Raw genomic sequence first — 16334 nt, forward strand, 5'->3', positions numbered from 1 at the left:
GTGGTGAAGTCCCTGCCCACCGCCACGGAGGTTGAGGTTTCAAATCCACCGTGGTGCAACTGGCTCAATTGGCATTCGGTGGGGAGGTTGATATTGGTCATTGCATGTACTCCTACGGGCTGGGGCGGGACCTGTCAGCGAGTGTTGGGCGGGAGGAGTACGAATGCTCTACGTCCTCCTGGAGGGGGCTCCTCGCTGGCAGGTGAGTCAGTAGGATACAACAGCAGTGACAACACAGAAATGTGTGTGGGGAGGAATATATTGGCATAACGATTTAAATTGGGGAGCAAAAGGGGGTAAAACATATTTGACTACTCAAAAAAAAAAGAAGAAAAAAAGACGGTAGTTGTACACACTGTCTGTGAACAAAATAACTCAGGGACATAAAATAAGCAATGAAATCAGAGAGCAAAACAGACCCACCTAATTTTGCATTTACATTTTAACTACAGAGTAATGGTACATGCTGCTTTTGTGGCTTTCATTCAAAAAGGACATTAAATAATAGAGCAGGGGTCCTCAACAGGCGGACCGCGGTCCATGACCGGACCGCGGGACACCTCTCTCTGGACCCTGGGAAAATTATAATAAAAATAAAAAATAAATAAAAAAAAGGTTTTTTTTTTTTTTTTTTTTTTTTTTTACCCTAAAACCGAAATAAAGTAACAAAAACGGGGGAAAAAGTACCCGAATCCGCCAAAATCCGCAAAATAAATTGCGGGGGGGGGGGGGCACATGCGGACCCTAGCCTTATTCAAAAACGTATTTGTGGACCTTCAAGATTTGTTGTTGAGGACCCCTGTAATAGAGGATAAAAGGTAAATGGCCCAAGAGAGTCAGCTTTGCTCCTTTTTAATTCAGACAGTGACTGATAAAGAGAAATATTATGGCAAGGCTAGTGGGACTGTTCAACTCATGACAGCCTGCTAACATTAAATAAAGCTCTGATGGAAAAGCCGCAGGGTTACACTCTCCTCTAGGGAGAAAGTGTTTTACAGAGGCTAGGTCTGAGATAGTGTAACAGCACTGATAAAGGCTAGATCAAGGTGACTGTGGGGCTTCATCTTTGATTAAAACAACACTGTTGGAGTCAGAGAGGCTTCACTTTTTCTTTTGCGAGATCGGTCTGAGCAAGTCTTGGTTTGGAGTAAGATTGTAGATGGTTAAGATGGCGGTGTAGAAGTGTCTAAAGTAGAAGAAATCTGGAAGGTTTCCAGTTTGAATCCACTGGCTGGTTGTGAAGATTAGGATAGGAAAACACTTTCCCCCTCCCTTTACTTTAGCACCTGCAACTGTTGCTCAGTGGCCAACAGTTGAGGATTATGGTTGTACTGGGAAGATCCAAGTGCTTGTATGCCAATCTGGCATTAGCTTATTTTCCTAACAAGGCTTTTCCAATCTTTTTTAAGCTGTTCATAATTAATAGGAATAATGTAACCCATGAACTACATTCTCTCTACTGTATTATTTTTACTGTCTATATTGTTGGGCTGAATAATAATCAGCCCAACAATCAAATCTGAATATTTCTGTTCCAAACCTGGTTACCTCCAGAAGCCAAAGACAGGTAGCTACTATTTGAGGAGGCTTGGACACAATTACTTATGTTGTTGATTATGCATTGATTAGCCTATGCACTAGTGAATGTCCTGCATCTTTTGCTAAATGTAGTATGGCAAAAAAGCGAGGGACATATTTTGGCCAGTAGGAAGCTCAAGGAGGAGACAACAAATCCATTAATTTCACATTATATTCAAACGGATCTGGATAAATTACAGAGGTGGGAGCATGCTCCATTGATAGAAAATAAATTGCTTCTGTTGATATGAGAGTAAACATCACCATAGTCAGTGTCATGAAGCATTAACAACTTAGATTTTGTAATTGAGTAACAAGGTAATATCAACTCCATTTCAACTCTACAAGCAGATCATTTTGTCAGAGCCCTCACACTCATTACCCCAACTTCCCATTCCCCATCTTTGAAAACGGTATCGTTCTGTTGCAAAAACAAACAAAACAAGAACAATCTTAATTACAGCCACAAGCGTTATGGCAGATTCTTCAAAGATGACATAGGCTACTGTACACTGCAATGGGACATGCTTGCATACTTTTTTTATTGCTTATGAGGATCCCCATTAGCTGTCAGCCTAGTGTAGTCTGTACTGGAGTCTTCCTGGGGTCTTCAAGGGAAGTAATACAATTATCTACAGATACAATGTAATATGTTAATCAACATTTTTATAATAAAAAAAGAAAGACATGGAAATCAAAAATGAATACTCAGCTTGAAAAACAACAATTAAATCAATATCCAATTAAGTGATTCCACTAGCACTAATCTTATGTGGTGTGCTTAACAGAAGGCTTTGTAGATTGGTTTATTTAGGGCACTGAATGAAATAGACTACCACCCTAATTGCCTCTCACAACAGTGTTGTAATTTTCAGAATATGATCCAACCTTCTAGCTTGTTTAATTATGGAATCAAAATTGTATGCCCAATCAACAGTATCTCTTTATGTTGCCATACACAACTTGATATGGGATATGGTGTTGTGTGTGTTATTAAAAACCATGAAGTTTGAATGAAGCAGATGCTCCAAGTAAACTGTGTGTGTGTTTGATGTAAAACTAAATGTTCAGTTTTTCTTGCAAGCATTTGGCTTGAGACACTGGTGACTCAGTCAATGAGCACACACAAAACAAAAAGGTACAGACTGACGGCTAAGCCATCCCACTCTCTTTCATGTCTGTCTCCATTGTATTGTCTGATGCAGTCTGTTGTGCAGAGATGCAATGAAGGGTCACTGAGATTTGTGACAGCACTAAGCGAGGCAGACTGCTGCTACTTCTAGAGGTATCCAAAATATAGAAAAGTTGTATGATTTTTCATTGGAAGCCATCCCAGGAAAACACACTACATACTGTAGGCCTACCTGGAGGTTGTGATATTTCACGGCTTTGTTAACACAGAGTGGGGCACTCCCACTTCAATGCACCTGACAGAACCACCAATGAGGTCTAACCTTTTGATACTATGGCAATTTCTTCAAGTCTGAAGCTTGCAATTACCAGTCTTCTCTCACCACCAGGGACCAAACACTGACATACTGTACATGTCAATAGCAAGAGGAGGAGACCCTTGGCCCCACACACACACACACACACACACACACACACACACACACACACACACACACACACACACACACACACACACACACACACACACACACACACACACACACACACACACACACACACACACACACACACACACACACACACACACACACACACACACACGTTCCTGGCAGTGAAGGACTCACTCGACTCGAGGCTCTTCAGTCCTGCATCATTCTTCCTCATTTGGGCTGAGAATTTGGATTCAGTAAACTGGATAAGAACTCCCCCATGCAATTGCCTGGGTGTGACTCTTGCATCAGAAAAACTGAGTATCTGTACATCTAAGACTCAATAGCCGCCCTACTCCATAGTGTCCTAGCTGATAAAATAAAAAAAGATCAGCTGGGAGAAATACACACTGCAACTCCCACTGCCTGTCATTCCCCATCTTCGAAACAAGTGACTCTGATTAGTCCAGGGTTGAGCATAGGAATTTTGACTAAGGAGTTTGTACATATTTGCAAAAGTATACATTATTTTGTGAAATATAAATATTTAGTTAAACGTTTGACTTAAATCTATGTATTAAAGGTCAACTGTGTAACTTTTAGCCTAATTTTATATACTAGAGTGAATACCAAAAATAGCACATCTCGAGCTCACAGTGTGACACGATGTGGCATGTTGGGAGCTTGTAGATCAATTTTTTTATATTTTCGAAATTGGGTTTACAGTAAGTGGTTAACCTGATTATTTATAGAGTATAGACAAGGGTCCCTCAATTAGGACTAATTGACCACTTGAAGCGAGGCACAGAGGGGAAATTATCCTATTCCTAAGGTGTGAAATGAGCCATGGCATCATACAAAATCAATATCGCTATCACTATGTGTTACAACAGTCAGGCACACAGCAGAGACCATTTCTCAAACTACTGGTAATGTTGATCATTGATGTTGTGGTGATGGTTTTCTTGTTGCTGTCATCTGTATCTGGTTGAGAGCAATTTTTGTGTTTGCTGTATACAAATGGTCTATGATTTCTCACTGTGTTCACTGACTGGGCTGACACAGTATTGTCACTGATACACCATGCATGTACTCATGAGACTTAGTTTAATACTCAGGATTTTATTGTTGACCATAGAGGTTGATGACACTTGCTCTGGAACTCATTCAGTTTGATATTACTTTATTTTTTAGTTGAACATATATGATTATGAGAAAGACTTCTTACTTGGTGCATGATTTATTTCTGTATTCTATTATAATAGGCAAATTAAGTCCCCTCAAAGAACCGTTAAAGTCCATTGTAGTTTATCAGAGGAGTGACGTTTCCAAAGGCCTATAATGTATCAAAGCCAGTAGATATTGCATTGTATAGCATTACCACGCCAAGTGGTTTGGATTAACTTTACATTCAAAATCATGACGTCTGTTCATGTTCAGTTTTATACTTACAGGAGAAAATTAACCAATGAACCTCTCTAAGCCATTAACTTCATCTGACAAAGGCTTAAGCAAGCATAGAAGCAGACTCGTTGATGTCTCCTTAGTGCATCTGTTATTTTGTTAACTAAGCTCATTTCATTTAGACACTTCAGCTCAGGATTAACCATCTATTAACCATTTACCATTTATTGCATTCAGTTTGGCGTGTGACTCTGCTCATGTGATTAAATGTGATTTAATGTGATTACAGATTAACTGCGCAAGCATGACACAGATCTGAAATCACAAACCCCCATGAGCAGAGCATACAATAGCCTACAGTTATTACAAGAACATAACATTGAACCTTCAATTGCATAATTAAACTACCACATATCCACAATCCATAGAACCACAGTGCAATTCACAGAATCATCCTATTAACAATATGAACTAAGTGCCACAGGGAGGAGGCCGGGGAGGTGGAGGGAATTTGAAACTGACAGCTGTACGACCAGCTGAGACAGCGAAGCATGTAGAATGAACAGTGAACAGAGACTGCTTAAATGAACCGCCTGAGATGCACTGTGGGTACGAGGGCGTGTGTGAGTTAGCTTGTAGCGAATGAGAATGACGTGAGGTTGAACATACTGACTTGTGGGAGTACGTATGAATTAGCTTGTTAACGAATGAATGGGGGGGGGGGGTCCGGGGAGAGTGAGTTAGCAAGTAAAACCTCCTGCCTTCCGTGGCTACATGAACTATCGCTACGCTGAATTCCTTGCAGCAATAATACTCTCTTTAGCCAGATAGATGAAATGCCGACTGCCAACTGCCAACAATTCGAAAGAGTCCAGCTACATAAGAAACTCTCAGTTCTGCCTTGTCTAGACTTGCGATGACTCATCCAAAGTGTGTGTTTGGTCGAGGTTTGTTCAGCTGCACAGCTGGCTCCTAGCCAAATTGACATGACACTTTCTACATATAGCATTGGTTCCCAAACTGGGGGTCCGGGACCCCCAGGGCGGTCTCCAAATTATTTTGGGGGCATCCCTAGATGATTAGCTTAATGTGCAACATTATTTTCTCACTCAAACCAACATACAGTATAAGTACAGGTTTTATAAAGTTATATATATATAAAGTTACAATTTAAGGACTTTTAAGACCTTTTTAATATATCCAAATTGGCCAAATTGTCATATTAGAGAGGAAAACATTGTGAAAATAGCTGATCTACAAGCTCACAACAAGCTTGCAAATCACAATGTTTATCTGTGGAACCGAGTCAAACTAAATGTAATGCCTACAATTCCACGTGCTTGTCAGGGTGAAGGGTCATCAGCTCAAATATGATTCTTTTGGGGGGTCACGGCCTGAAAAGTTTGGGAAACTTTGTCCTATAGGAGCAGGTGGATGTGACACAATCAAAGCCACCGTGTATGGTTATAGATTATAAGAAAACAAAAAGTGAGCTACCTGACATACTGGAAATGAAAACCAAAGCAAAATGGAATGCTATTCAATAGTCCTAAATAGAGAATATACATTGGCAGAATACCTGAGCATGGTGAATGACCCAAAACTAAGGAAAGCCTTGACTAGGTACAGACTCAGTGAACACCAGCCTTGCAATAGAGCAAGACCGCCACAGCCCGCTCCCGAGGGAAGACAGACTATGCACCCACTGCACACAAAATGTGGTGGAAACAGAGCTACACTTTCTTACCACCTGCCCACCACTATACCAAGACATCAGAAACACATACTTCCCACAGATTATATACACCCAAAGTGAGTTTGAAAACATGACCAACGACAAAAAAACTCCCATACCTACTGGGAGAAATACAATAATGTGCTACCACAGCAGCAAGATTTGTGAACTGTTGTGATGAAAGATAGTTAGCCAATGGAATACAACCACTTACCCTAAGGACTACTGACAGGGGACCTCTGACATAGACCTACTGCACATATCAATGGAGCTGCTACATTTAGACACATTTTAAATCAGAGGCTTTTTTCTATACCATTTACACAATTTTGGGCAAAATGCTGCCAATTGTCCCAAAAGTGACTGCAAAGGATTGCTGCCATTTGTCTCAAAAAAGCGTTATACCATGTATATATAACATGTTTATAATGTTGCAATGTGACATAGCGCTGTTTAACACAATACTGTACCCCCTCCAACTGTACATACGTTCCCCATTTTTGTCTTCAATTGTTTTTAGTATGTTTTGACACTTGCTTTGGAAATGTAAACGTATGTTTTCTCATGCCAATAAAGCACCTTTGAATTGAATGGCACTATGTCTCCATTGTGTGCTAAACATTCCCTTCCTCCTTTCCCACTCCATCCGTTTTGCTCTTTCAATACCCCCTCTCTCCCGATACATCCTTCCCTCCTTCTTTTCCATGCAGTCAGACACAGAGTTTTGGGACAAGATGCAGGCCGAATGGGAGGAACTTGCGCGACGAAACTGGCTTACGGACAACGAGCAGGCGCAGATTCCATCCTCGGTTTCACCTCATGAGAAGGCCAGTATTCACAATAATGACTAACTGCCAAGATGATATAGCCTATGTGGATACTACATGACTTCAACAACATGTTGCATACATTCAATACTCTATCTACCATGGCCATCTACACATAGTGTGTAGATAATATCCGATACTAAAATGAGAGGCTACGGTAATTATTAAAGTAGCCCCTAACTGCTATACTGACTGTAAACTTGACATGGAAAACAAGTGGAAGATAGGCTATGATAATGTATGTTTGTCACCTCAATACTTTACATAAGCAAATCAGAGGAGATCAAACGTCTGGGCTTTCTGCTGTGGAGCAGAATGAATTCTTAAAAGAAGGAGCCGTTTCAAAGTTGATGATTTTCATGGCTCTGCAAACAACACACCAGGGTAATCAAAGCCTGAAAATGCTAAATTTAACATTTCAAGATAATCCCACAGGAGCTTTGCCCATGCAGGGTTGATGTGAAGTAGAAAAGATCAATTCCTGCTAATGCAATTGTGCTTAAGTATACAACTGCAATCATCTAGTGCTGACATTTTTATTAGTTGTAATGAGGTCTGTCTCTGTATTTATGTGTGTCACTTTGTCCTCAGTCACTCAATACACTGTATTACCATCAAATCACAATGCAAGGCAATGAAACTTCTCTAAATCTGTATGGTGCGATTTAGTGGTCAAACGACAAGGAGGTCACATTGTCGAACATTACTTATTATTCATTATTCATTGTACAAGTAGGATGAGACTGATTGCGTTTGAAAGCTGGTTTCACTTCCCTGCCTTGAGTTCCCTAGATTACGTCATGGACCGACGTTAAGGATTTGGCAGCTCAACAATCTCTAGGAAATAAAACCGGCCCTATTCTTAAGCGTTCGTGTGTGTGTGTGTGTGTGTGTGTGTGTGTGTGTGTGTGTGTGTGTGTGTGTGTGTGTGTGTGTGTGTGTGTGTGTGTGTGTGTGTGTGTGTGTGTGTGTGTGTGTGTGTGTGTGTGTGTGTGTGTGTATTTTGATGACAGGGTTATTACTTCCACACGGATAACCCTTATAAGGATAGGCCCAATGCATTTGAAGAGGGGCTGAAGAAGTCTAAAGAGGGTGATTTGCCAAACGCTGTGCTGCTGCTTGAGGCAGCAATCTTGCAGGACCCCCATGACTCCGAGGTGAGTGGCACAAAGAATATCACTGGCACACATGTGAAGTCCTTCTTTCCTTATCTAACTAGACAAGTTCAGTAAGAGCTCATTTATTTGCAGCCATGGCCTCCGGGAGTTGTTGCAAGTTAAAAAAAACAGGAGACATATACTGTACAGTACAAACAATACATCGCTGTCCACTCCCACCGTCCTGTACAGTCAGTCAGGGCCGGCCGCTGCTACAAGCAATATAAGCGGTCGCTTAGGGCCACAACCACTTTTTATTTATTTTTACTTTCATATTGTAATTATGTCATGTACTGTATCTCCTATCCAACAACTAGCATTATTATTTTAGTATGCAATAAAAAATGACATAATGATTTTATAATGGGGGTGTTTGGGGGGGGGGCCACCCAAAATAATCTTGCTTAGGGCCACGAAAGTCCTAGGGCCGGCGCTGCAGTCAGTGCCTTGCTGAAGGGCACTTCAGTATTGGCTGTTGTGGTGAGATGAGAGAGCATTTCTCATTCACTTCCCTGAACCGGGATCTACAGCAGGTATGCAGATATGAACCAGCGACCTTCCACTACTAGCCACAAGGCCGTTCCCAGAACCCTCAGGGTACTGCTGTCCCAAACACTCAATCACACCCACACACACTCCCTGCACCCACAGTTCAATCCCATACACACACACACTAGTAGCCAATGGGTCAGCAACAAGCACCCCCACACTTAGCCAAGAAAGGAATCACAGATTGTGCCACCTACTGTACAAGTCTCTCAGGGAACAGAAAGTGACTGTAAAGGGCAAGGGAATGATTTTTTTTCTTCAGTTAATGTAATTGTTTACCGTGGCAAAAAATACACTGGCATGAATCATATTCCCAATGAGAGTTTCCATTTGACCAATGGGCTGAATAATAACGCAATTTCCTTCATGTGTTCTTCACATTTCAATAGAAGTGACCTCTTTGCCGCCTCAAAGAGCAAAGCCGTCATACAGTACACACTCCTTCCAGAATGTACAGAAGTGTGCCGGATATTCTGAAGAGAGGCTTATCCTGTGGTGCACGGAACTAATACGATTCCAAAATGACTCCCTGAACGCTTGGTGGCTTATGGCCCTGCTGTGAAGCGTTCCCAGATAGATAATTACCCCACCCCCCCAGCCCCCACCCATGCCTCCTCATTAACACACATTCAAGTCTTGATTCATAGTTTTGATACCTTTTAGATGTCATTAACTGGGTGTCAATGCCAGGCTGAAACAAAGCATCATCTACAGAGAAAAGAATCAATGCAGGTTGCTCAGCGTTCTCATCCCCACAGAGAATTCAAATTCATTCTCTCATCAGCATTGATTTCAAGTGAAAGTTCAGATCAAAGCTGCCTGCGTGCAGTGCAATCAGGTTTGCTTTCATCCAGGTTTCCAATTCCCTGATATAGACAAACCCTGTCTCAATAGCAATATACTTCATCAGTCAGTAGCATACTACTGTATGACTCATTAGAGGCCAGGCCAAATCCTGAGTGTTAATTTAACGTGAGAGTAAAAATGGACTAGGTCACACACATAATAAGGCCCAATTAATGAACTTGGCTAGCTGCCAAGTGCCAACAACTTCTAACTTAATTAGCCTTTGACAGAGAGAGAGAGAGAGAGAGAGAGAGAGAGAGAGAGAGAGAGAGAGAGAGAGAGAGAGAGAGAGAGAGAGAGAGAGAGAGAGAGAGAGAGAGAGAGAGGATTCATTCATTCAAAACTTTATGTTGCCTAATTGAGGAATCACTATGATTCATTTGAGATAACTTCACAAATTTCCCTCCTAATCAGAAACTCCTCCAATGTCAGTAGAGGAAAATCAACCTCTACGTAATCAACTTGTCCTTAATTGTCATCTCTGCCTCATGGGGTATTAGTGACCAACACATTCAGTGTTATTTTTTACTGCCTATGGTTGGTCTATGGTCTTTAAAAGCAATAGATGCTGGGGGCTGACCGAACCATTGGCAGATGCTCCTCAGCTCTGTCTACTGTAATCATAGTTTACATTTAGCTTATTTGGAGTATTTGAATAATTATGTGCTTTTTCTCAAAGTAACATAGGCTGCCAGATTAAACTATCATCAGGAAAAATATGCACCAAAGCTAATTATTTTTGCTAATGTTAATTTGCATAACAAAGCCTCTTGGTTGTTTCATAGGTTGTCATGAGATTCTATAAAGACCCATATCATTCTATAGTCCAGGTGACACCACTGCTGTTCACCGTCTCCCTCCAGGCTTGGCAGGTGTTGGGGACCACCCAGGCTGAGAATGAGAATGAGCAGGGAGCAATTGTCTCCCTTCAGAGGTAAGGAGGAACAACTGCCATGAAGAATTTACCATGAAGAAGTAAAAACACATGATTGAATAGTCTATCATTATTGGTTAGTTTTCCAGTATTTGCACATACTGGCTATCACTTTATAAATGGACACATGTTATCTTCAGTATTTCAAGTAGTAAAAGAAAAAGTAAAAGAAAAGTACCGGTAAATTAAATATGAATTGGACATTCAACCAATACAGGACCCATTTAATTCTAAGCCCAGTGTTCCTATATTCCAGACATCATGACTATAAAAAATACTTCAAATATCATAAACACTAAGATGTAATTTTTATCAAGTCTCAATCCAAATATTGGGAGGAAACACGCACGCACACACGCACACACTCACGCACGCACGCACGCACACACGCACGCACACACAATACAATACAATACAAAATCTCAAGCAGACAAACATACTTCTTAGAAAATATTTAATTGCCGTGCTAACTCAAGGCTAGCCGTGCCGTAATTCATTCGTGGTGCAATAGGGCAAGGTGCTTGAGGGTTTCATTAGCTGCATGCTGTGATGGTATTGCACTATGCAGGCACTGTACAACTTGGGGGGTCTACTTTGTTTTGGCTAATTAAACCCAGGATGAAACAGCGTAAACACTGGATAGTTCTCACCCTTTTAAAAATGCAATTTAATCCTGTAGAATCCTGCTGATTGTCCTATACTGAAAATGATAGTTTTCTACTTCTCCCTTTTCCATATACTGTACAAATGGCAGAATAGTTATAAATGACTAATGATATAACTGGTTATGTAACTCTAAAGTCACTACTCACTACAAATTTACTGTCCATTTCTAGCTCTAGTCCTAGTGGTGAAATATGATGCCTTTGGAGTGAGAAAGAATGCACTGATCAGTCACCCACAACACTTTCCCTAACTACAACCCCGATGCAAATCATCTAAACACCAGTACCAAAGGGCAAAGATCAAGAGAGAATGCAGCTCTTCCAACCTGACCCAGTGATAATTAGCCCCTCCGGATGTTACTTTGCCCTAGCCGATCCCAATTAATACCCATCAAACCAAGATTTCCCTTTGAACTAAATGCAACACCCACATCTCCCTGACTTAATGTCTCCGTCCAGGTGCTTGGAGCTCCACCCCAACAACCTCCCTGCTCTCATGGCACTGGCAGTGAGCCTGACCAACACAGGGATGCGTCAGGATGCCTGCGAGGCACTGCTCCGCTGGCTTAAACACAACCCCAAGTACAAGAAACTGCTGAAGGGCAAGCCTCACCTGCTCGCATCTCCCAACTCCCATCGACAGTCTCGGGCGTCCACCATGGGCAGAGAAAGGTAGAGTATGGGATAGTAATACATGTACGGGTTAAGTTAAGTGCTGTGTAGTTAGTTGAGCTTTGAAGTGATGCAGCACAGTTGTTTATGAGTGTACTACTTTATGGATCACATACAGTATGCCAGCTAGGGGGTGCTGAAGTATATCAATTACGCACACCTCTAGTTTGCCTTGTTTATTCTGTACCACAAGTTTTTGCAGCCACAGAGTACTCCATCAGAGTGCATACAGTGACATGCTAGATCTGACCAAGACAGCCTGTCTAAATGCTAGATGTGAGTCCTATGGTTCCCAAAAAAGGCAAAGGTCCAAAGTAAAAGTAGATGAGGTGGGAGACCACAGTATAATGCAAAAACAAATATATATATATTTTTTAATATATATATATGTATATTTTATATATATACGGCAGCCACAATATTTTTTAAATAAATAGTATATGATCATGAATGAAGAATTGACATTAGTCTTCAATTCTGTTTTTAGAGAGTAGAGGGTCAATTTGGTTCCATTCGTAACACTCACAGAGTTAAATGAACACTTGGGATTTTACTCTACCCTACTGACCAAAGACTACACACACCAAGAGGTGTTCTCACCAAGCCTATCATAATGACTTCAACAGTCATATCATTTGGTGCATGTGCTTGGCTCAGGAGCCACTACCATCTGCAGGCTTATGACTAAATGCCTCCAAGTCAGGATTCTCGGCTTGCCTCGTGTAGCCCGGTTCTGCCGGACACGGCTAGTGATACCAACATACATTTGTTATTTTTTAATAAATATTTGAAGTTTTTCAGGATTTAGAAGGCGTTTTTAGAATCGGCCTCAGGTCTAAATGGGTTAAGAGGAAGCAGCAAACACAGCAGAAAAACAGGCTACCTACCTTGACTTCTATAGAGCAAGTCCTTGACCAGGTCAGAAAAATCCACTTTCCACAGCAAGTCAGTGGACATCAAGGTGAGATAGTATTATCCAAATGTTAAACAATTCATGGTCTGTAGATGTCTTCTCAATACTGTTGCTGCATAGTGCTCATGGAATCTTTAAATAGCACCATTTTCTCCTCCTCCTTTACCCTAAGTTACCCTATTATAAAGTGTTGTGTTGCAGATCTGACTGCCTCTTGCATTTTCTTGGACAGTCGGGGACATATTTTTAACTTGGGCCTCAAACTGAACCCTGCTTGTGTCTTAGGTGAGCAGGGTGAGCCTGCATTCCACTCTTGATGGCTCATGGAGGGCACCTGGGTGCCTCCATCAGACCTGCTGCCACCACACACACTGCTGCCACACACACACACACACACACACACACACACACACACACACACACACACACACACACACACACGATCTGATCTGATCTGTCATGTACTGACTTCACAGATGATTGACATCATAGACAGTCCGAGATCCATGCCATTATTAGACCCCTCCATCACTGTATGTGTCAGTACAGTGAACAGTTTGATTATCTGGAGGAGGATTCACTCAGGTGTGTGGGTGTCTCCACTCCGTCCACAGCTCTCTGCTGCCTGACGTGAGGGAGCTGTTCCTAGACGCAGCCCGCAGCTCAGACAGTATTGATCCCGACCTGCAGACAGGACTAGGAGTCCTCTACAACCTCAGTGCTGAGTTCAACAAAGCGGTGGAGGCTTTCAACGCTGCCCTGTCTGTGAGGCCTGAGGTAGAGAGACAAACACACGTACACGTACACGTACACGTACACGTACACGTACACGTACACGTACATGTGTACAATACGTAATAGGCACCTGCACAATTCATAATACTCACAACACATTGTGAGTATTATGAATTAATAATTCATAATACTCCTTTTTATATATATAATATACATACACACACACACACGCACGCACACACACACACACACACACACACACACACACACACACACACACACACACACACACACACACACACACACACACACACACACACACACACACACACACACACACACACACACACACACACACACACACACACAGTATAGGACTGTGTGTGTGTGTGTGTGTGTGTGTGTGTGTGTGTGTATATATACTGGGGGGGGGAGAGGGAGAGAGAGAGAGAGAGAGAGAGAGAGAGAGAGAGAGAGAGAGAGAGAGAGAGAGATACTGTTCATGCACACATGTCTCACACACACATGAGCTCTAATCTAACTCATGCCAAGTGTGCCAATACAAACAAATGACCGTCTCAAAGCCCCCAAGCACTGGCAAGGAAGAGCAGATGCAGTGAAGCAACCTGTCCCTCCAACAAGCTCAGAAAAGTGGCCTCATAATCTTTTGACACCATGAAGACGCTTTTGCACACACACACACACACACACACAATACACACAATACACACAAATCTTGCATTGATGTATCATGTAAATCGGTGTGTTTCCTATCAGCACTGTCCCAGTGCAGTAGAGATATCGCACACTGGTAAATCTACCCTCACTCATTTGACTTGGAAAATCTCCACTCCCCCGCTGAAAAACTGATCTCTGAATACAATGGGAGATACTGATATCCCACTGCCAGGCTTAGCTAAAGTCAAAGCCCCCTATACTGTAAGCAGACCGGGATCTCCAGGTGGGATACACAGCCAAGGACATGTTGCGTGATGTAACTTTCTCCCCAAATGATCTCTTGGAAATACTGTTATTAGTTCATAAATGATACAGGAGTAATAACCAAGAACATGTCCCATTGGTGCTCAGTTCGATGGGAATTACAATAATTTGTGCATCCAAAAATGACAGGAAAGAGAAAATTATAGCTTGCTTCTTTTAGAAATGTGTTTTCATCAACACACTTATCAGCTGGTTGCTGATTCGGGGCTCGGGTTGTTCTACTTCCGTAACTAGCATCCTTTCTCTATCTTTCACAGACAGAGTTTGCACTATTTTTTCTTTCGAGCTTTTGGGCAGTTTTGTTTTTTATTTAGATTGCACAGTAGAGACAGGAAATTGAGGGCAGAGACAGGGAAGGATGTGCAACACAGTACACACAACCCGCTGAAAAACAAAAACAGGCAACGTCTCGGCAGTCTTGACAGATGGAGTCATGTGCCAAATTGTCTCCGTGTTCTCAAGACTGACAGCGTCTGACAGCACAGAGCACAACACCATGGAATATTATCTCGGTTCAAAACAAATCATCTTCCATGTCTGGCCCTGGGCGATGTCCCCCGTCTCCTGTCCTCTCTCACCTACAGGACTATTTGTTGTGGAACCGCTTGGGGGCAACCCTGGCCAATGGTGACCGGAGTGAGGAGGCAGTGGAGGCCTACACCAGAGCCCTGGAGCTCCAGCCGGGGTTCATCCGGTCCCGCTACAACCTTGGAATCAGCTGCATCAACCTGGGGGCACACAGGTGGGTCGATAACCCATGCCTGGGGCATCAGGAGAAACACTGCCACCCAGCTGGCACTGGCATTAGAGCTGAGTGGGGGAAGCCTTTTTAATGTATCTTTTGAAAATAAATATGTGAAAATATCATATTTTCAACTGATGTCTTTGTCAGAAATCGTTGAGTGACGTGGTCTTGTGACAGAATAAAATGTGGACTTTAGGGTTGGTGTTTGGTCTGTTATTAATTGGGCTGGGTTGACGGTAAGAGGGTCAGTGTCTGTCTATGGGTATTCTAGCTCAGGAACATTGTGACAGGAGTAGTAGTAGTACTTTGCAATTCCATACTGTGAAAGTGATGCAAGGCACAACCAACAAACCACTGCACATAAATCTAGAGTTTCCAAACACAACTCAAGCTGCTGTTTTTACTCTTGTTACCCCCCTCATCCCCCCCCCACCTCCCCCCCAGGGAGGCTGCCAGCAACTTCCTGACAGCCCTGAGTCTGCAGAGGAAGAGCCGGAGCCGCCAGCTGTCACATCAGGTGATGTCTGGAAACATCTGGGCTGCTCTCAGGATAGCTCTATCCATGATGGACCAGCCTGAACTCTTCCAGGCCGCAAACATCGGTGACCTGGACCATCTCATGAAGGCCTTTAACAAGGATTGATGCATTGGGAGATGGTGGCATGGACAACAACGTGTGCGCGCGCGCGCGCACACACACACACACACACACACACACACACACACACACACACACACACACACACACACACACACACACACACACACACCACACACACACACACACACACACCACCCTCTGCCTACTCCCCTTCCCTCACCTCCAGTCCCCTCACGCCACGAGGTACCCAAGTGTACAGATCAAGAACAAGCTGGGCTCGATGTTTGACATGAACACGTGTTTTTCATGAACTACAGTCAATGATACTGTTTGTTTTGTGTTTGTCCCCCCCCCCCCAAGTACCCACACAAGTGGTCCACACAACATGGAGATAGGTTGTGGAAGTGCT

General features: G+C 42.6%; 1 protein-coding gene across 1 annotated transcript in view; it reads left to right on the top strand.

Moving 5' to 3' along the window:
* Positions 1-15967, top strand: part of pex5la (peroxisomal biogenesis factor 5-like a) — a gene marked incomplete at both ends in the record, with an annotated part of 131314 nt that extends 115347 nt beyond the window's left edge. Inside the window, 7 exons of the mRNA XM_080430572.1 lie at positions 6990-7106; positions 8120-8263; positions 10522-10592; positions 11717-11929; positions 13457-13619; positions 15164-15321; positions 15769-15967. Coding sequence (XP_080286698.1) covers positions 6990-7106; positions 8120-8263; positions 10522-10592; positions 11717-11929; positions 13457-13619; positions 15164-15321; positions 15769-15967 — 1065 coding nt within the window. The remainder of the gene's footprint in view (positions 1-6989; positions 7107-8119; positions 8264-10521; positions 10593-11716; positions 11930-13456; positions 13620-15163; positions 15322-15768) is intronic.
* Positions 15968-16334: the final 367 nt, after the last annotated feature.

This window comes from Gymnoscopelus braueri, assembly GCF_963280865.1.
Source record: "Gymnoscopelus braueri genome assembly, chromosome: 6".
In the NCBI taxonomy this organism is placed as follows: domain Eukaryota; kingdom Metazoa; phylum Chordata; class Actinopteri; order Myctophiformes; family Myctophidae; genus Gymnoscopelus; species Gymnoscopelus braueri.